Genomic DNA, 23678 nt, shown 5'->3' on the forward strand with positions numbered 1-23678 from the left:
GCGGCGGGGGCGGCGGGACACCGGCGCGGTCTCCACCTGTGTAAAGGTGTTGGGCAGGATGAGGCCCTCGGGCTCAGCTTGACTTTGGTGGTAGCCCCGCCTTGAGCACAAGGCTCAGTGGGATGACCCTTCCCCCGCCCCCCTAATATCCCTTTGTCTAAAGTGGTCCCTGATCGCAGCCAAGTATTTCTTGAATCCATGTCATCTCCACCCGTGGAAAGGTGTTGGGCAGGATGAGGCCTTGAGCAGCTCAGCCTGACTTTGATGGCAGCCCCGCTCTGAGCACAAGGCTTAATGGGATGAATCCCCCGCTAAAGATCCCTTTCGCTCGATTCGTCACTGACCCCAGCCAAGTATTTCCTGAATCCGTGTCATGCGCAGAGGAAAAAGAAATTTACTTTTAGTTAAAAAAAGAAAAATTACGTTTGGTTGATGTTTTTCGGCGTGCTCACATTCTTTTTTTTACTGAAAACTTTTATTTCTCTAAAACGTATTTTATCTGATTAAAAAAAAAAACCCAAACAACCCAATAATGAATAAAATGCTTAATTTTTGGTCAACAAAAATATTCTGCGCAATCCACAAGTCTTTTGGTGGATCTTTTCTCATCTCCTGCAAAATATAGTACCTTTTGTTTCAACTAATCCAAAACACACTATTAATAACCTACACTGCAGGGAAATTGAAGGAAGGCTAGTGCATAGTTTACCTACTATATTTACTCCTGCAACATTTACTGTAATAATTTACTGCAATACTTACTCTTGCTATCTTTACTCCTCAGAGTGGCTGAGGGCTGGCTGTGGTCTCTGGCTTTGCACCCTTCTTGATAAGAGCAGTCCTAACCCTAAGGCCTATTCCATAGCAGCCACCACCCGTGGGATGGGATGTGGCCTGAGTGGCCCCTGGAACTGCCCCACCGAGTGGCTACCCTCCTGACACGTTGACATTGGCTGTGCAGTGATAAAAATGGGAGATTTTTTGAGGATACTCGGAAAATTTAGAAATGTTGAAGGGAATATCGGTAATGGAGTATCATAAGATGGTTAATGGTAACAGAATGTGTTTAATTAGTGGCGTTTAGTTATCGATTTCTGAATGTGAGACAGGAGAAGCAAGATGGAGCGGTTCTGTCCCTTGTAGGTGAAGTGTTTTCTAGTGTACCCATGGGATTCCAGGCAGCTCTTACTCTACAGACCTGACACAGTTATAGTATAATACACTGTAGAATAATGAGAGTGTTTGAACTGCTTTATGTGAGCAGGAGATGGTCAAACCTGGTGTAACTTTTTTTTTATTATTATTGTTTGTTAAAAGAAATTGGTCTCCAGAATGAAAACCTTGACTGCAATCTGCCCTGGCTAAAAGTGCTCTACAAGAGGTAGCATTTTGGTCCGTTATTGGTGAGTACTTTGCAACTGCACACTGATAGAGTCACAGAATGTTTTGGGGTGTAAGGGACCTCAGAGACCATCTCATTCCAACACCCCCCCACTTGACCAGGTTGCTCAGAGCTCCATCCAAGCTGGCCTTGAGCACTTCCAGGGAGGGGTCTAATGCTAAGGTTTGTGTGGTGTTCCCTGCAGTGCTGCCTCTCCATCCACAGTGGTGTCAGGTCTGCCCTGTTTGACCAAGACGTGGCCTTGGCTACACTTGTGATTGTGTTGTAAGTGAATATGAGGATAAAGGTGTGAAGAAGCTCCTGTTACTATAAAATACTGCTCATGTCCCTCAGCTACCTGGACTTTTGCAAACTCATTAAGTGAGTCACTTATTTGATGTGAAATTCTTGTTTCAGGTATTGATTTACATATTTGAAATGTCTCTGGAAGATTGTGTTTGACAAATTTCCTTCTCTATGATGGCACATCTTTCTGTATTAGTGTATCCTGTCCATGTGGGAATCAGAACTTTTGTGGAGGTAGCTCAGCTTCCAGAGAAACTGTATGCCTAATACCAGGACAAGTGTGCACTGCCTTTTCATAAAAAGAGCAATATTTAACTGGTGTTCTGCTAAAACATGACTTTTTCTCTGAGAGAGTGGGCTAGAAGAGGGACTGTTCTGTGTAACAAAACCACACTGCTCTGGCAGAACAGCAGAGCAGGACCAAAGCAGGTTAATGAGTCGGTAGTGTGATTCACAGCATTTGCTCAGCCTCTCTCATCTCTGCAAGCACAAACTACTGTTAGAAAATGGCAGTGCAAACCACTTGCTTCTTGGTAACCTTCATGGGAAAACAAGCAAGAGTGCTCTCCTTCCCCCACAAGACAAATCTTTTGGCTGTTTTCAACTATCCACAGTACCTCTTCCGCCCACTTTGGGTTTGGTGAGAACTTTGCACAAAGAATTGGGGGGCAAAGGACAGGAAGCAGTGGTTTGTGAGTGGGATTGTACGCTTGAGATTTACCTACAGATGTATCGTCATGTACTGCTCCTGCTTTCACAGCCTGGTCTTTCTAACCTCCGTTCCTCCAGTCAATGCAGGGCTCCTGTGGTTGCAGGTGGGAATGCAGAAGGAAACTGTTAATAACCGTTGCTGGCAACCGACTTCCCTTTTTTCTTAGGAAAGCATAGAGTTTTAAGTTCAGAATCCTACCCTGCGACACAGGTTATTCTTTTGTTGTGTGTCCACCTCTCTTGGCTCTTCAGGATCCATTACCTTTCTGTGTATCAACCCTGAGTCTGCCATGAGTGACTCATCCCTGCTGTTTATTGCTGGAGCAAACACTGTGGAAGACCAGAGGGCTCGCTGGGAGAGAAAGCGCAGCCGGACAGCCAAGGAGCTGCTGGAAACTGAACACAAATACCTCGAGCAGCTGGATTTGGTGGTCACAGTGAGTATTTCTGCCTGTTCTGCTGTGTGAGTATCTTCAGACAGCACGTACTTATTTGTGTTGTCATGGGGAAGGGTCAAGAGTAAGACTTTAATATATCCCTAGTGCCTGGGACATCTGCTGGGGCTGAAAGGTTTTTTTGTTGTTTTTCTTTTACCTCCTCTGTAATATTCAGTAGCTCTTGGGTTCAGCCCTTTGGCTTTGGTCTATACATGGACATAAACCTTTGAATTTTGATTGTATAAGGACTTGCCTTAAGATGCCTGAGATGTATGAAATGTAGGGGGCACAAACAAACAAAGATTATAGACAAGATGGTGAAAGACAAATGCATCTAAGGATACTGAAATACACTCTATTGGTCTGTTTAGTAGTACTGTACTACTGTTGCATGTGTTTAGAGTTATGGTCAAAGTTACAAATCAGGCTAACATCTGACAATGGATTTCTTAGGCAGACATTCATAATATTTGTTATCCTTACAAGCCAGAGTGTGCAGGCAGGAACTTCTGGCTTCTGCTATATGCCACAAATGACCTTTGAGTAACCTCAAAGGTTAATAACCTTTGTGGCTTTCCATTACTTAAAGGGGGCTTATAAAAGAGAGAGAGTGACTTTTTATACAGGCGTATATTGATAGGACAAGGGGGAATGGTTTTCAATTGAAAGAGAGTAGGTTTAGATTAGATGTTAGGAAGAAATTCTTTTACTGAGAGGGTGATGAGGTAATGGAATAGGTTGCCTACCCAAGTTTTGGATGTCCCACTCCTGGAAGTGATGGGCCAGGTTGGATGGGGCTTGGAGCAACCTGGTCTAGTGGGAAGCATCTAGTGGACATTGAAATGAGGTGGTCTTTAATGTCCTTTCCAACCCAAACCATCGTGTGATTCTGTGATGATCTGTGAATTCTACCTGTTTGAAATTCTCTCTTTTTTTCCTACTTAGTACTTTGTGACAATTTTAAAGGCCAAAGGGACGTTGAAACCTGCTGTGTTGGACACTATATTTGGACCCCTGGAATCCATATATTCGGCCAGCCAGTAAGTGGACACATTGTTGCAATTCTTGTAATTGTACTGGGAGGACTCTATACTGATGAGAAAGCTTTAGTTCCCAAAATCTTACTAACACCTTGTAAAACAGGCATTCACTTCTAGCACTGCTACCTTTGGTGACACTTAATGTTTACCCAGGAAACTGCTGATCTGTGTCACATATCTGGATACCCAGTTACTAGGTAGTGGTTTAACCTCAGTAAGTCTGCTCCACGGTGTGTTCTGTGGCTTACTCTGACCTCCAAGCACATATTTGGCACAGAAACTGGATGTGAGGTGGAGAACGACAAAGGAAGGTCATCATAGGAATGAACCAGAGAGAGCTGTGAAAATGCCATCAGTAATGTAGCCCTCACAAGCTGTCTTTGCTCCTTGTACACAGTGTTCTGTCATTTCACCTGGAGAGAGGGAATTTGGGACCAGGACTGGAAAGTTTTTGTCAGAATCTGGATCTTTATGGCCACTATGCTGAGAATTTGGAGCAGGCAAATAAAACCTTGAAGGTAAATAACTACTTTACTCTTCTTATTCTCCGTGTTTTTCTGTTCTGTGAAACAGCTACATCCTTCCCTTTTTCTTCTGTTTCTGGAGTAATCATTTTTCTGACTTCTCCTGGGCTGATGATATTCAGTCTTTCTTCCATAATAAAATGGTAAAAACTTCTCTACTTCCTTAGAGCTTCAAATTTTTCATGCTTTTTTTCAGGTGTTTGTGTATGTATATGCATATGCTGAGAACAGCTTTCTCAAACAGTTCTGTATTTACTCCCACTCCTTCTTGGCTGGCAGGCCTAGAGAGCTTCCAGGCTTTCACTAGGGAACAGTGATCTTTTTCTGGGAATTGTGAGGTCTCTTAATCTTTCCCACTACCACTAACTGTATCCTTAGCAGTGGAATTTCCTTTTCCTTCACAATTTCTTTTCTCTGGTAGAATTTTATTTTTTTGAGGGGGACACATTTCCAAATACAGCATGTTTTCAAGAAATTTCAAAAGGATATATTTTTATTCCAAAGTTCTGACATCTGTATCTGGAATTTAAACCCCTCCACCTCCAGTTTTTGTCCATGCGTGTTCCCAGATGCAGGATGTACTGGGATATTTCCCTTCTCTTTTATTTCCATGCGTATATTCACACTTTTGATTGTCCAAGAGAAAAAGGCATTTTGGATACTTGCCTTGAGGTGATGGGAATGTGGAGCCGCATTGCTTTGTCTTGAAATGAGTGGGACAAAGCCACAGGTGCACTCCTTGTTTTCCTAACTGGGTTCAATCTTCCCTTCTTCTTTCTTTCCATTTGCTGCATATGCTAGCTTTGTAGCACTGTGCCTGTATGAAAGAATAATATTGCTTCCATTACCCACTGGAACTGATGGTTAGGAGAAGGGGAGTGGCTTGCCTATAACCACAAAAGAAGTTGATGCTTGTGTTTGGGACTGGAGTCTTAAACTCTAAGTTGAAGAGTTCTAAGCTCTGGTTCAGACTAGAGCACATAGTTCTTTTTGTAGTCTCGAAGCTGTATCCCTTTTCTGCTGCACACAGGAGCAATTGAAGAAAAATAAGTCATTCCGGCGGTTTAAGAAACTCCAGGAATCTCGACCTCAGTTTCAAGGGAGGGAGCTAGAGGATCTGCTTCCTTTGCCCCTGCAGAGGCTGCACCAGTAAGTAAGAAGTTGTGAGTCTTCAAGGGGCTAGCATGAGGAAGGAAAAAAGAACATAACAGTGTCTTGATTGCTACGGGAGGTAAACTTGCTTAATGTGTTCAAAATCAAAAAAACACATAGACAGCAGTGAAACAGATCTGAAGATGTGCCTCTAGAGTGGAATCACTGTACGTGGATTGGAGATGAAGCAGGGAAGTAGCTGTGTTTAGTCCTGGCTCCTATCCCTTCATGTAGCTCTTGGGTAGAATTGGAGGCTTCCTGCCACCTCAGGAAGCTACTGAAGTACAGCTCTGAACAAAAACAACCTGTTTGAAATGCTGCAGAAGTGATGCCCTCTGCCAGAGATGGTCTGGCTCTGCTTTTGTGCAGGTTGCTGCCCTGGGGCATTGTGACTCTTGTAGATCACTGCTTTTGGAAAGGATGAAATTAATGAACACAGAAGAGCTTTTCTTCCCTCGCTGGTTATCAGGGCCAGATGCTTTCCTCAGATTCGATGCCTATTGCAGTTGTCTGAGCCTGGACAGATCCACTCTGGATTGCTGCATTCCCTTTTGAGGCATCAAACCTTCCAGATTTCAAGAGATATTCAGACAGCACTTGTGCATGTGGTGTGTTTTTTAAGGCTATCCTGTGCAGAGCCAGGAGCTGGACTTGATGGTCCTTTTGGGTCCCTTCCAACTCAGGGTATTCTATGATAATCCCCGCTTTGAAGAGGCAAACTGATTGCATGGGGAGAGTGCTGCATGCACTCATGGGCAGCCCTTTCTTGGGGACGGTGTCTGGGTAATACAGAGCACAGGTAGTTTGCTGGGAACTCAGCTGCTGCTGCTGTAGATCAAGTAGCTGCTTTTCAACCGTAAACATTAAGCTGACTGGTGTTTTTTTTATTATAATGCTTTGGATACTTCCTTTAAATTTGCAAAACAGCAGTATATTTGTTGCTGTCCAACAGGTGGGAAAAGTGTTAGCTTTTTAACAGAAGATCTAATTTTATCATTAATCAGCTTTATCATGTTCAGTTTTCTTCAAAACACTAATAACAAATACACTAGGTCATATGAGTTCTGCCGGTTTGTGAATCTGTTAAATTCCTTCTGTAATTTCAGACTGAAAACATTTTGACTTTACTAAGAGAAAGAATTTGCAGAGATCTGATCCTTTCCAGTAAAGACTGGAGAGGAAAAAAAGAAAAAGGAAGATCCTAGTTCTTATAGAAATGCCTTTATTTTCTTGTATGGGCAGGAAACACGGTATGAATGCCACTATTCAGATACAAAAAAATAGATAGTTCAAAGAGAAATTTGTCTGGTATTGAAGGCATTTTTATGTGAATGCTGAGAGTCTCATGAACATAAGTAATTCGTGAGGTTGTTTTTATCAGATCCCCAGGAAAAGCCAAAGGCTTGCAGATGTATAAAATACTTGGGTTACTTTAGTGAATAAATTTGATGATAAAATGAATGTGATTGAAGTGTGGCCAAAACTGCTTGGTTAGGCTTAGATGTGTGTACTCCATCTCCTGGTGGAGTGCTCTTCATCATGCTGTCACTTACAGGAGGTGCTGATGTTCCTGGTATCTTGTGAATTAAACCTGCTCTCTCCAACTTAGGTACAAGCATTTCTTCAGAGACCTGCTGGAGAACACCAGCCCAGACAGTGCTGAGCACCTCAAACTTGCAAGTATGATTGTAGATACTGACACTTTGGTCAGTGATAGCCTCGTTGCTAATAATATTTCGATTCCCACTTTCTGCCTGCTTCCACAGAAGAAAAATCTTCCTCTCTGTGGGGCTCTTGTGGATTACTATTTCCCTTCTCCATTTTGATCAAGATATTGCTGAGAACACATTGGGAATAAAAATGTAGAGTAACTGTCTGTGAAAGTGGCCTAAGGGTTAAATTGGAGAAATGGTAGCTCTATTTTTTTAATTTTTATTTTTAATTGTTTTTTATTCTGATGGTGGTGAGGCACTGGCACATGCTGCCCAGGGAATTTGTTGATGCCCCATCCCACCAAGGGTTCAAGGCAAGGTTGGGGCCCTGAGCAACCTGGTCCACTGGAAAGTGTCTGGAAGGTGTCCCTTGGCAGATGGGTTGGAATGAGATGATCTTTAAGGTCGCTTCCAACCCAAACCATTCTGTGACTCTCTTTGTCACATGCCTCAATTTTCTAGGGTAATTCATGTCCTTCATGCCATATCCAATCACTAGTGGTGTTCCCCAGGGCTCAGTACTGGGCCCAGTCCTCTTTAATATCTTATCTATGATCTGGACGAGGGGATCAAGTGCACCCTCAATCAATTCACAGATGACACCAAGTTGGGCAGGAGTGTTGTTCTGCTGGAAGGTAGAAAGGTTCTGAAGAGGCATCTGTACAGGCTGGATCAATGGACCGAGGCCACTTGTGTGAGGCCCAACAAGGCCAAGTGCTGGGTCCTGCACTTGGGTCACAACAAACCCCTGCAGTGCTCCAGGCCTGGGACAGAGTGGCTGGAAAACAGCCCAGTGGAAAAGGACTTGGGAGTGCTGGTCAACAGTGGCTGAACATGAGCCAGAGTGTGGCCGGGTGGCCAAGAAGACCAGTGGCATCCTGGCTTATGTCAGCAATAGTGTGGCCAGCAGGACCAGGGCAGTGACTGTCCCTCTGTACTCAGCACTGGTGAGGCTGCAACTCGATTCCTGTGCCCAGTTTTAAGCCCCACACTGCAGGAGACACATTGAGGTGCTGGAGTGTGCCCAGAAAAGGGCAACCATTTGGGGAAAGGTTGCCCACAAGTCCTATGAGGAGCAGCTGAGGGAGCTGGGGGTGTTTAACCCGGAGAAGAGGAGGCTCAAGGGGGACCTTGTCACTCTCTACAACAACCTGAAAGGAGATTGTAGCCAGGTGGGTGTCGGCCTCTTCTCCCAGGGAACAAGTGACTGGACAAGAGGAAATGGCCTCAAGCTGTGCCAGGGGAGGTTCAGGCTGGATATCAGGAGGAATTTCTTCATGGAAGAGGTTGTTAAACATTGGAATGGGCTGCCCAGGGAAGTGGTGGAGTCACCGTCCCTGCAAGTGTTCAAAAACTGACTGGATGTGGCACTTAGTGCCATGCTCTAGTTGATCTAGTTGATCTAGGTGTTCAAAGGTGGGACTCAATAATGAGAGGTCTTTTCCAACCAAAATGATTCTGTGATATTTACAAGTAGTTAACTGAAGTAACACCACTTGTAGGGCTTTTTCCTTTTCTGCTTCCAAGTTATTCCTCTGTCTAATGTTTCATTGGTAAATGTTTTCTAGAGCTTCACAATTGTTGATTGGAGAGAGGCCTCTGGAGGTAAACTACTCCAATCTCCTGCAGAAATTCCTGAATAAAACTGTTGTTGATATTTGGTTTAAAACTTTGCTTCTTAATTTCATATTATCTTTTCTTAGCAGGATAGCTAAGGTGAAATATATACTCATTTGTGATAACCTCAGAATATGCTGCTGTAATTTCAGAGGCTGTGAAATCTATATCTGAGATATCTCAGTGGGTCCAAGGCATAACTGAAAAAAGAGAGAACTCATTGCAGCTGCTTCGGGTTCAGAAACTGCTCAAAGGACAGAAGACCCAGGTTTTCACTTCAGGTGGGTCCTACTGACAGCTCTGTTTTAGTTCTGCCATGCTGAGACACATGAAGGTATGCTCTCCTTCACCTCTGACTCAACTCATATTAACCGGTTTTCCCCTTCTGCCCAAATTCCATAGAGAGGTGGTGAAAGAATATGACTACTAATTCAAGCTTTTTTTTTTTTTTAAAGTTAAGCATTTTTGAGTAAGGATAAGCAACAGCTTAATTGCCTCACATTCAGGTAGGAGGAGCTGATGACATGTAGTTAAAAAGTTATGAACCCAAGGAAGCCAGGATTTTAAGTCCTGGGTGGGAATGAAAGACAGACATTAAATAATTTTGAAAGAGCGTAAGTAGTGGCATTGTCTCTACTCCATTGCAGGAACAATAGATTTCTGAGTGTGAAGGGCCCAAGCACTGTGTTATTGTTTATCTTGAGCCATAAGATTCATGGAATTCTGCTCATACCCTTCATATGAAGAATTGTCTTTTATTTATTCAATTTTTTAATTTATTCTTTTATTTATTTCTTTGCCAGAAATCAGCGTATTTGTGTTGATAGCTGAGATATATAAAATCACAGTCACTGGCATGTAAGAACATTTAATAGGATAACTGGTCTCTATGACCTCTTGTGTTACTGGGTGCTCTCCAAGCCCAGACCACGCTCTAAGCTGTGTATGGAATATTCTGATAAATACGCCCCATCTGGGAATTATGAAATGGTCACCTGGGTTTTCACCCTCTGCTATTGCAGAGGTTATTCAGGCACAGTGCTGCAGCTGGAGAGGAGTGTTAAAGTCACTGTGTGTGAAGGCACAGCTCGAGGTACTAGTGAATGTGGTTGTAATTCATACCTGTGGATCTTTGGGTGAAAGACACATTCCACAGCAGGATGAGGGAGAGATTCAGAAGGGTAAAACTGACAAAGCTCGTGGGCTGAGACGAAGACAGTTTAATAGGTAAAGTAAAAGCTGTTCATGCAAGCAAAACAAAGCAAGGAATTCATCCACCACTTGCCATGGGCAGACAGGTATTCAGCTATTCCCAAGAAAGCTGGGCTCCCAACACACACAGTGGTTACTTGGGAAGACAAATGCCATCACTTCAAACATTCCCTTCCTCCTTCTTCTCCTAGCTTTATATGCTGACCATGGTGCCACATGGTATGGAATGTCCTTTGGGGAGTTGGGATCAGCTGTCCCAACTGTGTCCCTTCCCAGCTTCACATGCACCCCCAGCCTCCCTGTTGGTGGGGTGAGGAGCAGGAAAGATCTTGATGCTGAGAAGTGCTTACACAGCAACAAAGAAAAGATCCCTGTGTTGTCAATGCTGTTTTCAGTGCAAATCAAAACCAGCCCCATAGCAGTTACTATGGAAAAAATTAACTCTATACCAGCCAAATCAGCAAGGCTGACAAAGGTTGTTTATCAGAGGTCACTCTCAAAAGTGCTTAATCAATGGGCAGATAAATTTAAAATTCTCTTCCCCGTTCTTACAGTTCTTCTCATGATGCCAGATGAAAGGGAGCTCACACAGGTGTGCTCTATTTACAGGGAGCAGGAGCATGTGGTGGGGGGCCTGGGCACATTGGGGTAGTGCATAAGTAAAAAGGTAAATCAGTATCCTGAATGCCAGAACTAATAAGATAACCCCTTGATAAAAAAACCCAACCAAACAAACCACCCAAAACATTACAGCTAGACCAGAGATGGCCATCATTTGAAAGCATTTGGTCCATAGGTTTTTTGGTCTTTCAGTATTCTGAGACATGTAGCAAGGCAAGTGTTGAGGGTCTGTAGAGGCCTCTCGGTTATCTAGTATAGGGAATTTTTATGGTCATGTTTTCCATTGCCTGGAGTTACACAGGTACTCTTGTATGTGTGAAGCAGAAAAGTAGAGGCAACTGGAGCTTGCTAGTTTTGGGTCAGCTTTCCAGAAACAAGCTATTTTTTTCAGAACTGTTAAGGTTGTGTCCTGCCACCAGGAGGGAAGACAAAACATAATGCTGTAGATTCAGAGAAAGGGGGAGCTTTGGAGTTGGGTATCTCACATTTGGCAGTGTCTCTCAGATGTACTGGTCCCAGTGAAGAGACCTTGCTTTTCTTGCTGCATTCTATATTTAGGGCAACTACCATATTAACCAGAACTGCCTCCATAACTTAGCACACTGTTCTGTCATCCTGAGCTTCCATAGGAATATTTTCTTTCCCTCCTTTCAAAACCATTTCCTAAATCTTGTGCCCCTGTTAATCCATTGATCCATAATCCAAGATTTCCAGTACAGTCCAGGACAGATTGTATACCTGAGAGTCTGAGCACAGCTTAGCCTGAGAGGAACAGTTTCCCAGTCCAGTCCCATGCTGCTGACACCTTACTTTTATTTATTTCTTAAACTTTGATTGATTCCTGCACTTGATTCCTTCTCTTTCTCACGTTCTAATTTAGACAAGAGGAGTGGTTCCTGTGGAATAAGCTAAGCAGGAATTCACCTGCCTCTTCATTTTGTGACTGTAGCATACTAAGTAAGACACAATCCATAATTAAACAAAACTGTGCTTTTTTTCTAAAAGGTACTTAATAGCTCATGCAGAAGCTAAGGCATGAAAAACAGTGGCAGAAATTCCCTGGCAGGTGTTTCCTAGACAAGACCAGGTGGCAATACCTACTTACAGCTTTATATTTTTACAAATAATCTCACTGGCAGGTGCCTTCATAATTTCCATGAGTTGATGGCTATCTTGCACAAGAATCCTAGTTAGAGGTCCTGCTTTAATTATTCCATTTTGTGTAGATGCCATTTTTTTAATTGCTGCTTACAGCTGGGTTTATCTAATTGTTCTAATTATTTTTCTGCTGCTTTCTCTTCCTTTACTTTTATTGCAATTCATTTCATGGGTGGATGACACTAGGCTCTGTTCTGTAAGAGAGGCTGATAAGGTTGCCTATTCAGACCTTTCTTAATTTATATGCCCTTTGCTGTCTCCTCTTTAGAACAGTAGTCTGCATCGTGCAATCTCTTAACTACTGGGGGTCTGTATATAATTAGGTGACCTGTGAAACATGGAGGGTTTGGTTTTTCTGGCGTTTTTCTTTTTTTTAAAATTTATTTAATTTACACACACAAGCAAGCAACAAAATACTACATTTTCAAAGCTTAGGCTAACTTCTGTTTTGCCACTAATGATAAAGAAATGGGCAACACAAAGATCGTTCATGGTGTGTTTTCTGAAGGCTTATTTTAGTTTAAAGGTATGCATACAATTTTAAAACCATGGGTTTTTTCCAATCTTTTTAAACAGGCTTGCATATCATAATATCCTCTTAATTAACATAGTAGATTTATAACAACTTCAGCCAGCTCCTAAACGTTTTGGGCTGGTTACTGCTTTTGTATGGGTGTTTTCCCTGTTGGTGGGCTGCACCCAGTTGATACTTCAGTGCCTTCTAGTGGCTGGAATTGATGTATTACCCAGTAACCTACAAGGATGGCTCACGCTGTATTCCTGTTTGTCTCATTACATCCTTCTTTCCCCCCTCCTCAAGTGATCTGACAACTGTCTCTGTTTCACTTGCATGCCCAGGGCGCTGGTACATCCGGGAAGGCTGGCTTTTGGTGGTGCCTTCAAAGGGAGAAGAACTGAAGCGCAGGATGTTCTTCCTGTTCTCTGATATCCTCATTGCAGCAAAGCCCTGCCACCCCCTGCACCCGCTGAACTCGCACAAGCTGGCGTGCCAGGCTGTTTACCCTCTCCACCAGTGCACCGTGGATAAAGTGTTCGGCCACACGCGGAGCCAGGGAGGGCTCCTCAGTGTAAGTTTCCCCACTGGCAGGAGCGCCAGTGGAGTCAGACTTGGAAGCAGGTTTCCAGCTGTCTCAGCAGCAGCAGGACTGAGATGGCGAGACTAGTGACAAAATGCAATGAGCTAGTCTGAGTCAAGGCAACTCTTTTTCAGTGGTGTAGGTCGTTTTCCCTTCATGGTGTAGGCCCTCCTGCACACTCTGGGGTACAGGTTGCTGCTGATTGCTTCACTTAGTTCAGGTGAGGAGGGTCCAATAAGACTTTGACATGCCCTCATCAGAGCCACAGGTTTGGAGAGACAGCCCCCCGACGTGTGACAATGAATACACTGATTGTGGGCTGAACTTACAGAAAAACAGAGAATGAGGGAAGTGTATTATCACAACAGATATTGCCTGTGCATCAAGCTCCCTGAGGGCTGCAGGGTTCTTGGCAGGGACCAGTGTCCTCAGCAGAGGTTTCAAAGTCAGTTCTTCCAAGGTTGCAGGACCTAGGGCTGTGTTATCTCATTCCTTGTGAGCTGCAACAAAGAACACTTCGAGCAATCTGTGACCTGGTGGTAGTGGAAGGACCCCAAGGGACAGCTTGGAATAAGGGAGAAAACTGGATGAAGAGCTGCTAAGAACTGCCATTGCTCATCTCCAAACAGCTTATAAAGTGAGAGTGAACTGTCAACTGTGGCTGGAAAGAATGGTCAGGTCTGGCACTTGCCCTCTACTGTCCAGCCTCTGGCTTCTCCCAGTACTAAAGCTAAATTTTTCAGTCTGGGAAGGAAAATGGTGAAAATCAGCATGCAGAGATGAGTTGAATTCAGTAGTGATGATTCTCCTTTAATCAGAATTGCTGCCTAGGCAAGGAATGCCACAGATTCTGTTTGCCTTTCAGCTTTCCTTTCCACACAAGGCACTGCTGTTGATGTCCAGCGACCAACAAGATATCAATGACTGGTATCGGAGTCTCACAGCTGCAGTCAGGTAGGCATCTCTTTTCCAGAGGTGGAAAGGGCTGAGAGTAAGGGGACAGAACATAAAAATGATCATATAGGCCTGTGTATGGTTATAAAGGTGATAGAGAAGGCCTGACTCTGGCAGCCAGGAACACAAGGGAATTGTATGAACAGATTTCACCTATAAAGTGGCCTTTCCCTTTGTTTTTCTCTACAGGCAGCTGAAAGCCTGATGCACTTGAGTACAAGACAGACTGGCAAGACAACCACTGTCATGGCAGAAGCCTACACAACCTTAGAAAATGCTCAGGGGCATATAGTAGAACTGCATTTAGAGGGACTACCCACTGTGCTTGTGAGATGAGGAATGCTTTGTCAGCTGTCCTAATGTTCATACAGACACTGCAAAAAACAAGTATGCACACTAAGCATTTGTGTATAAAAAATAAGTATCAATAATTTTCCCCGATTTAGCTTAGAAGCTTCTACCTTTCTGCACTTTTGTAAACTCAGATTATTAAGGACAAGCAGACGAGAGCCTGATTTGCTTTCCCTCATTAAATGTTTTTATTCAACCGTCTTTCTAAAAAAGTGTTTTCACGCTCATTTGTCTACGTATGTGTCCATCTGCTCATGCTTCTGGGTCCTTTGACCAAAATGTGTTTTGGGTAGTGGTAATATGGACATTACACTGTATTTTCTGCCAGTGGTACAGGCCACAATCATCTTCTCAAGCAACATTCACATTTATAATCTGAATACTAAGAGATTATGCAGCTGAAACAGCTCTTGCCTTTGCCTGCATGGTTTGCAGTGCCTTATTGCTTTGAAATCCTGCAGAGAAAACCTTTGGCAGCAGCTCTGCTCCTTATCTCCAGGGGCTACAGTCAGCATCCTGGGTCATCAATCCCTGGTAATGTGCTAGGGTTCAGTTTACTAGGATGCCAGACTGACTTCAGGAATAAATACAGAAAACGTATTATTCATGAGGATTTTGTTAAAGCCTCAGCATGGACTTTTAACAATGTGGAAGCTCTGCAGCAACAGCAGTTTGGTTCCTCTCCCTACAAAGAGGGCAAATTCAAGGCTACTAGAGACCAAGATTAAAGTCTGTCTGAACACTGACCTTTCAGCATTTTGACTGGTTTTTTTCTTCTTCCTTAAGCAGTACACATCTTTAATTTCACACTGGGTTCACTAAAACAGAGAATACGTAACTTTAACTTTTTGTCTTTCCATACAATTAACTTGCTCCATGGGATCATTCAAACTGCCACAATGCCTTAAGTCTGTAAAACCTGGGAGGGAGGAAGGAATGCAACAGGGTTTTGGAAGCCACACCAGTTCCACCATGTTTTACCAAGAAAGGTCGGAGCAGGTATCCCTGAGGTCCCTTCCAACCTGGCGTTCTATTCTGTGATACCATGTTTCGTTTGGTTTAGGTGGGTTTTTTTTTCACTGCAAAGATACAGCTAGGACTTTCAAGTACTAGCTGTGCCTGAAATCAAAGACAAAGCTAACAACTAAAGATTCTTAAATAACTCTGAAAAAGTTCTGCCATTCTCCCTTTTTGTTCTAATTAGGTAACACAGAGACTTCCTGTAATCCTGCACCTGAAGCTGGGACGTCTACCAAGCTCTTCCTAGAGATGGCAACAACTCCTACTTGTGCTGCCACCTTACTATAAGACAAGTTCCTTTGATACTGTCTCTATATAGAACTTATCTCAGTGTTACCACCCTATTTGTGTTCAGCACTTTTTGAAACAGCAAAAGTATCTCGTTTTTCACTGAACTTCCTACCCTGAAATGCTGCACACTGCCTTCCAGGAAACAATGTAGCTCTGTCACAGCAATCCTGCCCCAGAGCAGGGTTGTGCGACCAGAACCTGTAACAAAGCCAGGTTTTCCCGGAGTGTTACTAATGCTCATGCACAAGAATTAAGCTGTGCCAGGGGAGGTTTGGGTCAGACATTAGGAAGAACTTCTTCACAGAAAGGGCAATTAGACACTGGAATGGGCTACCCAGGGAGGTGGTGGGGTCACTGTCCCTGGAGGTGTTTAAGGAAAGACTGTACATGGCACTCATTGCCATGGTCTAGGTGGCATGGTGGTATTCAGTCACAGGTTGGACTCAACGATCTCAGAGGTCTTTTCCAACCTAACTGTTTCTGTAAACATAATTCAAGCAGAAGCAAACTGAACTTTCTGAACAAAGTTTATTTACACAGAGAACATCAACCACCGGGGCTCCTAGCCTGATTTCCTCCTCTTGCCGAGTCTCTATTCAAACCACGGGAAGAAGCAAGTAAACTGCGCGCGCCTCCCATGGCAACCTCAGGTTAGCGACCAACCTCCAGCCCTCCCGACACACACCTTCCATTCCCGTGCTCCAGGACAGCCCCTCGGGGCACGGGGGGACCCCTAGACAGGGGTGCCCGGCGGGGCCGCCGCCCTGTGCAGGTCCTCCCGGTAGCCCTTGAGCAGCTGGTTGAGCAGCGTCTTCTCGGAGTCGCGGCGCGGGCGGACGAGCGGCGGCAGCGGGTTCCCCTTCAGCTCGATCACCGCCATCTTCGCGCGGTCCAGCGCGTCCCGGTTGGGGATCTGCAGCATGCGCGTGTAGCTCCCGGGGTGCGGCTGGAACCGCGGCGCCAGCACCTTGAACAGCTTGTGGATGAGGTCCTTCTCCTGCGGGGCGGCACGCTCAGCTCCGGTACCGCGGCGGGATGAACAGGAGGGATCCGGGGCTGGGAATGCGGGGGTGGAGGGGGGCGGGGGTACTCACCGTCAGCCAGAAGTTCGCCATGCGCATGGCGCGCTCGTCCGTGTCCCCCCGCTTGGCGTAGTCGATGAGCTGCGGGGAGGAAGGAGGCGGCGGGTCAGGGCCCCTCGGCCGCCCGCCCGCCACCCCCGCGCTAAATCCCGGCCCGGCCCGGCCCCGCCGCTCACCCGCTCGGCGTAGCCGCGCATCTCGTCGGCCCGCGCCCAGGGCGTCTCGATGCGCTCATGGCGCACCAGCGCCGTCACCAGGTTCCGCAGCAGGTCCAGGCGCCCCTTCGGGCCGAACCCGAGCCGCCGGTACACGCGGCCGTGCGAGATGGCGGCCGCCACCGACAGCCGCATCGCGCCGCCCTTCCCCGCCGCCCGCCCTTCCCGGCCACCGCCGCCGCCGCCTCCCGGCCTCCCGCGCGCCGCCCGGGCGCTGCCGGGAGATGTAGTCACAGATGTAGCCTCAGGATGCCGGGGTGGGTCAGGTTGGGAGGAGCTGCACTGGAGTCATCTGGTCCAAGCTCCCTGCTCAAACATAGCACGGAGTTGCGTCCAGACGGTTCCTGAATATCTCCAGTAAGGGAAACTCCACGACCTCTTTGGGAAATCTGTTCCAGTGCTCGGTCACCCACACAGTAGAGAAGTTCTCCCTCATTTTCGGGGGGAACTTCCTGTGCATCTTGCCCCGTTGCTCGGTACCACCGAGCAGAGCCTGACTCTGTCCTCTTGACACCGTCCCTTTAGAGACACACTGATTGATAAGGTCCCTTCTCAGTCGTCCCTTCCTCTGGCTGAAGACGCCCTGTTGCCTCAGCCTTTTAGTGTAGAGACGCTATAGTCCCTTAGTCATCTTTGTACCCCTCAACTGGACCCGCTCTAAGACCTCCACATCTCTCTTGTCCTGAGGCGCCCAGAGCACAGCGCTCCGGATATGTCCTCGGCAGTGCTGAGTAGAGGGGCAGGATCAGCTCCCCCTACCGCTGGCAGTGCTGTTCCTAACGCAGTCCGGCCCGCAGCCGCGTACCGGGAGGTCTGACGGGGACAGGGAAGCCGGGACAGACCCGGCGGGGAGAGGCGGAGGTGCTGCTGTCGCTAAAGGGCCACACTGCCCCCGGGTCCCGCTGCCGGTCCCGGCGGTCTTTTGCTACTTCTTTTAAAACTATCGGATGCAAGTTAATTAGCCACTCAGATTTTAAAATGTCTAGCTTGATTAAACTGCTGTGTGATTAAAATCAAAATTAAACTGCATCATCATGTCATATGACTATACCATCTGGCTTTGCCCAGATGCAGACACTAAATGACTCTGCTTTTCATGAATTCTTGTCAGTTCTGTTCTGTTATCATCATCCAGTCATGGAAAAATAAAATTCCAAGTACAACTGGGAACTTCTTTGTCTACCTTTTCATTCTTAGATCTGCTAATCATAGATTTTTGTCTTTAATATTTTGCTTCCACTATCTACTTTGTAAAATCCAAGACAGTTGTTACTATGACTGTTCCAGCCTTTTTTTTTTTCTTTTTCTTTCTTCTTATTTATGTTTCAGTATGATTTACAGATGCTTTTCGTTTTACTTTGCATTACCCAAGTCCTGGGTCCCAGCAGTGGAGCCGGATCCCACCAGGAATGACAACCAGCCCGGGGTACTAGCCCTGCTTCTGTCCCTGTGGCATCGGCAGGCAGGGTGGGCTCTGTGGGGAGGAGAGAATGCAGCCGGGCTCCCCGCGGCTGCTCACTATAGCTGTGATGGGGCACAGCCCGCAGGATGCTCCTGGGGCTGCAGGGAGCGGCTGGGCCACGTGCAAGGGGCAAGTGAGGCCTGACAGAGCCTGTGTCTTATTTCCCTCTTTTCCACAGTGCGGGTGGCAGGATGCCAGCGATCTTCAGAGCCCCGTAGCACACGCCCAGGCTGTGCAGAAACTGTGCACACTGACAGAGTGGGCTAAGGCTGTTGGATCCAGCCTCCCACAGAGCGGGAGCCATCATCCATACAGTGGAGCTGGTGCTGTGCTTTATTCCCACAAAGACTGAAACCCACACTAGTTTGCAAGAGCTGATCCCTCATTGTCAGAGGACTACGGCAGTATATGTAGTTCAGTTCCAAGAAAAATGCCAGAAGGCAGCACAAGGTTTCCCTCCATTTGTTTCTTCCAGCCAACATTGCTGTATTTCAGAGAAAGTGATGTGTAACAAAAGCAGCTACCAACAGTGTAACAAAAAATATCTTTGTTATTATGAATACATCATAAAATCACAGTCATCTTATACACATTTTAGTATTTCATATATAAATAAAGTGAACAGTATAGTTATTGGAATGTGTAATAGGAACAAACATACGGATTTTAATGCAAAATTAAGAGACTTGGACTCCACCCCCATCTTTTGTTGCTGCTCTGGGACTTGGCATATTAACTCTGAAACACTTCTAGGAAGAAGGCTATGTAAGCTGTGATGCCAATAATAACTCCAGGCATTACCCTAATTCCATTTACAATCAATTTTCCTCTTCTTTTCCTGATTTAGCATGACTATATAAAAATTCTTCCATGCCAGAATTACAGCTTTGTAAGAAAGACTAAACCTGTATGTACTTGGCACAGTGTTGAAAGAAAACATTTTTCAAGATTCATGATTTTGTTAATCCCATTAACAACCAGAATTTTCCCACCACTACACACTCTTGCAAATGTTTCCATTAAATATATTTCTAATATTAATAAAATAACAAATTCTTTATTACCCTTCTGCTTATAACTTGATGTCTTAACATCAAAATAATATTTCTTTCTAATAAAATTATACATAATATTTATATGAAACAAAGTTGTCATGTGCATGAGCCTAGTAATGAGACTAGATATGAGTGTAGAAGTTTCTACTTTCTTGTTTTGGATTCTTGGGAAAGCTTGTTATTTTTGGAGCCACAGAGTAATAAATAATTTGAAAGGTAATGACTTCTCTGGCTACCCCGTAATGAAACTAAAGTTTGAAATGATTCCTCTGTGCTGTATTATAAAACATTGGGTGTGCTGAAGAAAATGACACTTTTCTGAGTGTCTTTATGTATTTATCCAGAAATCTTAATGAAATGTTGCTGATAAAATGTGTTATGAAAGTTATCATACCGTTAATCAGAAATGAGGAAGGTCATAGCTGGATGCAGACCGGAGGCTGACCCTTCCCTGCCAGCTGTGCTCAGAGGGGCTCTCTCTGCTCTAGGAATTCCTGTGTCATGTTGGCTGAACTTGTCTTTGCCATAGCGTCCCCCTTGTTGCTGGGACTAGAACAGCTTTGGGGCAGAAAGTCTGGACTGAGAAGGGTGAAAGACAAGGACAAGCCCAGGGAGCACTTTCTGTCACCTTTTTTTAATGAAGTAAACTCATCTGTTGGAAAACCAGCTCTAAGCTGTGAAAACCAATGATGCTGACTCCTGAAAGGGAAGACACCGAGGTTTCTATTCAGAAAGTCACGTGCTATATTTATAGTCATGAACCTGTAGAACAACTCTCTGCACTTACAGCAAAGCACATGTTTTATCTACTTTTCTGGTCAAGTCTCAGAATTTTCCTTCGCTGGATACTTATGCACAGCAGGGCAATTGTCACCTCTCCCTGAATTTGACTGTCAAATTGTAGGAACTTCTCATTTGGTATGTTTCTAGATTTGAAAAAGCAGAGCTTAGAACTAAAATAAGTGCCTTTTTTAGAGCGCATCATCTTGTGGGCAGGGGGCAATAGAATCTAGCTGATACATAGGAAGTGGCACATCTAACATAAGTTATGTAATTTTGTAAGTGATGGTCAAAAATCTCCAGCTACTAATTCTCTAGTGGGAACCAGCCTGGCCCAGCAGGTGATGAAGTGTACTGGTAAACATATGCAAGAGTTACACAATTTGAAAGATTTAAAAATACAACATTTGACACCGAACAAATTTAATTAAAATCATATTCATAAATTATGTAATTTATACTTAGTTGCCTGCTTGAAATCAAGAAAATATGACATAAAAGCCTCAGTTTATGCTGTCTTTGAGGTTTCTTTCAGCCTGCTGCATATAAGACCATCCCTCTTCTGGCAACAAGTTCCCTCCTCAAGTCTCCCTTAGGTTCACAAGCCTACTTGGATCTGCAGCTGCTGGCAGAGGTCCTCCCAGACTGAGGAGAAGCCCAAGGACCACAGGGTAAGACCACTGTCTTTTTTTTCAGCTATCCCTGTGACTTAGACATTGCTTTGTAAATACTGATAAAGACATAAGGTGAAGAGGAATACAGAATATTCATGTTCTTAAAAGTTAATGCCCTTGCATATGGCTTAGTGATAGTGAGAAGCTGGGAAACAGCTACAGGAATGAATACATCCTCTTAAGACGACACACAACAGACATGAAAGGTCTAGAGAGCCAACTGTTTACACCGCATGACCTGTACTGGTGGTGTCAGGATTACACCAACTATCTTTTGGCCTAGAAACTATGGAAGGGAATCCAAACCTTTATGTGTTATCTGAAAAGGCCCTGCTTATATTTTTATCTGTATTTATTCTGTTAGAATATGCAAGCCCTGAAAAATACGGCAAAATAACAAGATTTGCTTTGTATTTGTAACATGTACACCACTGAGTACTAGATATACTGTAGAAGTAGCAGCTACACAGATACAACATTGAAATTTTGTGCTTAATATACTCCTTTATATTCCAATCACGGCAAAGTCCTCAGGAGCTGTGGAAATCCAAAAGAAATGGTAACATACATCACCCATGAGGTATGGTCTAACTTGTGCATCCAATCTTCCAGTGTAAATAAAGGGCACTCCCTTTTATCCCCATTCACAAATACAGGATCCCATGTGCAGTACCTCACTTAGCCATCCTCGTACCTGTTGAAATGTTTTGTCATGTGCACTCCTGCACCTACTCATGCTCCTCCATACACCCAGCCAAGTACGCTGCCACTCTGTGTTCCAGTTCGGTGAAAGCCATTTAGGTTGATCTCATGCAGCAGAGGAACAAAACAGATGGAAGCTCTTTGCAAACAGGAGGCCTCTCTCTGGTGTCAGTTTCACTCAGACTTCAATTTCACCAAGGAAGACATGAACATGCAGGAGGTCAGAATCTGACTCTTTCTGCAAGGCTGGGATTGATTTTGTGCTTGCCAATAAGCCTGCCTGATTCACTTATGATTGGTTTTCCTGTTTTAAACATCCCCTTTATCTTGCTCATCTTTGTGCAGTGTATTCAACATGAATCTGTTGAGAAAGGTAACTGGCCTTCACACTGAGCAGTGGGACAATGGTAAGGAAAAAGTAGTGTTAGTTTAGGATGAACATCTTTTGACCATCTTTGAATGATACTCTAGCAACACAAAGCCTAATAATTTCCAGATCAAGCAGTAGCACCCTTGTATCACTGCTTCACCATACTTTTTTTGCCTTTTTCTGCCACAATGGGGCATAATAGAAGACAATATCACACTTACAGTTGGCCTCTGCTGTGAAACAGGGATCCACTTCTCACACTGTCCTAAGCCTGGGGACAGTAGCTGGAAACATGACTTCAGTGGTATAATATATTTGCATTTGTAAAGTAACTGTGGACCAAGGTTTTCATTATTGGCATAATTCAAGGATGATGTTCAGCTACCCCTCTGTCCCTGGCAAGATTTGGGTCATTTGGAAATAGAATGCAAAGTAGGCAGATGGTAATAATGCTGTGGTCTGCATTATTAGCTAGAGCATGCCTTAGTCATATTATATACTGAGAAGGTTTTCTTGATAGTATAGGTACAATGCACAGTGCAGGCTTGATGGTATGGAATTACTGCAAGGAGGCTACCATGAACCAGGAAAGCTACAGTACAGGCAGCATGGTTCAGAAAAAGCAGAAAGAAAACTGGGAAATAGTATATATATTTTTTTTTACATTGTCAGTGCATCTTTTATATTGAAGAATTCTAAAGGGGCTTTATTTTTCAGTGGGCATAGCTAAGGATGGTCTGCCTTCTTTGTCCTGGAGTTTCTGGGTGCTGCCCGTGGTTTGTAGTCTTCTCCAGATCCAAAATCTACTGTATCATGATAGTTTGTAAATTCCTGAGGTAATGGAAATTCCTCTGTTGATGAGTGAGTCCTGTGTCCAAACACTCTCTCTTGCAGCTCAGCGATGTCATTTCTGATGTCTGCCATCATCAGCAAAAGGAAATCAAATGAACCTGGTGGGCCCTGCAGTCACAATGCATGGTCATTAATAACAAACCACCTTGCTCTTACAGTTTTCAAACTGCTTGATAGAATTACCCTTGCAGGGGTAGTTCAGTAAAATACTGCTTCGTATCAATTGCCAAAAGTTAGTGGCCTGCTTTTTAACCAACTTGCTCAGAAAACAGTTTTCAAAAGAATCAAATTTTTTTTCAGACAGAGCCTACATTTAGAAGATACTCAGCCCTTTTGTCACTTAACAATTCCTTTGCTGCATCTGTTTCCTAACAGTAGCCTAACACCTCACGGGAATAGAGGACATAAATCTTGCTTCCTTGTCTTGTTTCCTATTAAACTGACAGAAATTATATTCTTAGAATGACTAAACAACTCATTTTTTAAAGACTTCTGTTCTTTGGAAAGTATTTTTCAGTATGGTAATCTCACTGCTGTCCATCACTTACTGAATATATTGATAATTACAATGCAGAGAGTATCTAATTTTAGCTGACTTCACACATTAAACTAAACTGCTTAATACTGAGGATACATTGATGGACACACTCTTAAAAATCCACTCCACCTATGAGAAAATAGCATAAGAAGTTAATTCATAGAATTGTAGAATAACCATCTAGTTCCAACGTCCCTGCCATGGGCAGGGACCAGGTTGCTCAAAGGCCTATCCCACCTGGCTTTGAACACTTCCAGGGATGAGGCATTCACAGATTCTCTGGGCAACCTGTACCAGTGCCTCACCACCTCTCAGTAAAGAATTCCTTCCCAATATCCAGTCTAAACCTACTCTCTTTCATTTT

At 44.3% G+C, this 23678-nt stretch overlaps 3 protein-coding genes across 5 annotated transcripts in view; 1 reads left to right on the forward strand and 2 right to left on the reverse strand.

The window, feature by feature from the left end:
• The window catches only part of ARHGEF39 (Rho guanine nucleotide exchange factor 39), a 15217-nt gene extending 451 nt beyond the window's left edge, over positions 1 to 14766 (forward strand). Inside the window, exons 2-11 of one of the 3 annotated variants that reach the window (XM_027635187.1) lie at positions 1318 to 1403; positions 2651 to 2835; positions 3781 to 3875; positions 4273 to 4393; positions 5430 to 5548; positions 7161 to 7231; positions 9033 to 9161; positions 12730 to 12959; positions 13834 to 13922; positions 14112 to 14766. In XM_027635187.1, the coding sequence (XP_027490988.1) occupies positions 2689 to 2835; positions 3781 to 3875; positions 4273 to 4393; positions 5430 to 5548; positions 7161 to 7231; positions 9033 to 9161; positions 12730 to 12959; positions 13834 to 13922; positions 14112 to 14127 (1017 nt within the window). In that variant the 5' untranslated portion in view covers positions 1318 to 1403; positions 2651 to 2688 and the 3' untranslated portion in view covers positions 14128 to 14766. Of the gene's footprint in view, positions 1 to 1317; positions 1404 to 1599; positions 1667 to 2565; positions 2836 to 3780; positions 3876 to 4272; positions 4394 to 5429; positions 5549 to 7160; positions 7232 to 9032; positions 9162 to 12729; positions 12960 to 13833; positions 13923 to 14111 lie in introns of those variants that run through there. The other 2 variants (XM_027635188.1, XM_027635189.1) reach the window with 2 other exon arrangements.
• A 1327-nt stretch (positions 14767 to 16093) lies between these two features.
• On the reverse strand, positions 16094 to 17042 carry MRPL17 (mitochondrial ribosomal protein L17). Its single transcript, XM_027634837.1, has 3 exons — positions 16843 to 17042; positions 16679 to 16747; positions 16094 to 16581 (listed from the first exon to the last, which is right to left on the reverse strand). The coding sequence occupies exons 1-3, from the start codon at positions 17014 to 17016 to the stop codon at positions 16318 to 16320; spliced, it is 507 nt and encodes a 168-aa protein (XP_027490638.1). The 5' UTR covers positions 17017 to 17042; the 3' UTR covers positions 16094 to 16317.
• A 1833-nt stretch (positions 17043 to 18875) lies between these two features.
• CCBE1 (collagen and calcium binding EGF domains 1) overlaps positions 18876 to 23678 on the reverse strand; it is a gene marked incomplete at its 5' end in the record, with an annotated part of 94601 nt that continues 89798 nt past the window's right edge. Inside the window, one exon of the mRNA XM_027635270.1 lies at positions 18876 to 22884. Coding sequence (XP_027491071.1) covers positions 22651 to 22884 — 234 coding nt within the window. The remainder of the gene's footprint in view (positions 22885 to 23678) is intronic.

The sequence above is a fragment of the Corapipo altera genome, unplaced genomic scaffold (genome assembly GCF_003945725.1).
Source record: "Corapipo altera isolate COAL_440 unplaced genomic scaffold, ASM394572v1 61411, whole genome shotgun sequence".
Taxonomy (NCBI): Eukaryota; Metazoa; Chordata; class Aves; order Passeriformes; family Pipridae; genus Corapipo; species Corapipo altera.

Excerpts from the sequence above, each read along its gene's own strand:
- MRPL17 (XM_027634837.1), bottom strand. The coding sequence starts at position 17,016 with ATGCGGCTGTCGGTGGCGGCCGCCATCTCGCACGGCCGCGTGTACCGG. Across the intron at positions 16,748-16,842 it reads TGCGCGGCTACGCCGAGCGG|CTCATCGACTACGCCAAGCG; the intron begins GTGAGCGGCGGG and ends TCCTCCCCGCAG. Across the intron at positions 16,582-16,678 it reads TGGCGAACTTCTGGCTGACG|GAGAAGGACCTCATCCACAA; the intron begins GTGAGTACCCCC and ends GCCGCCCCGCAG.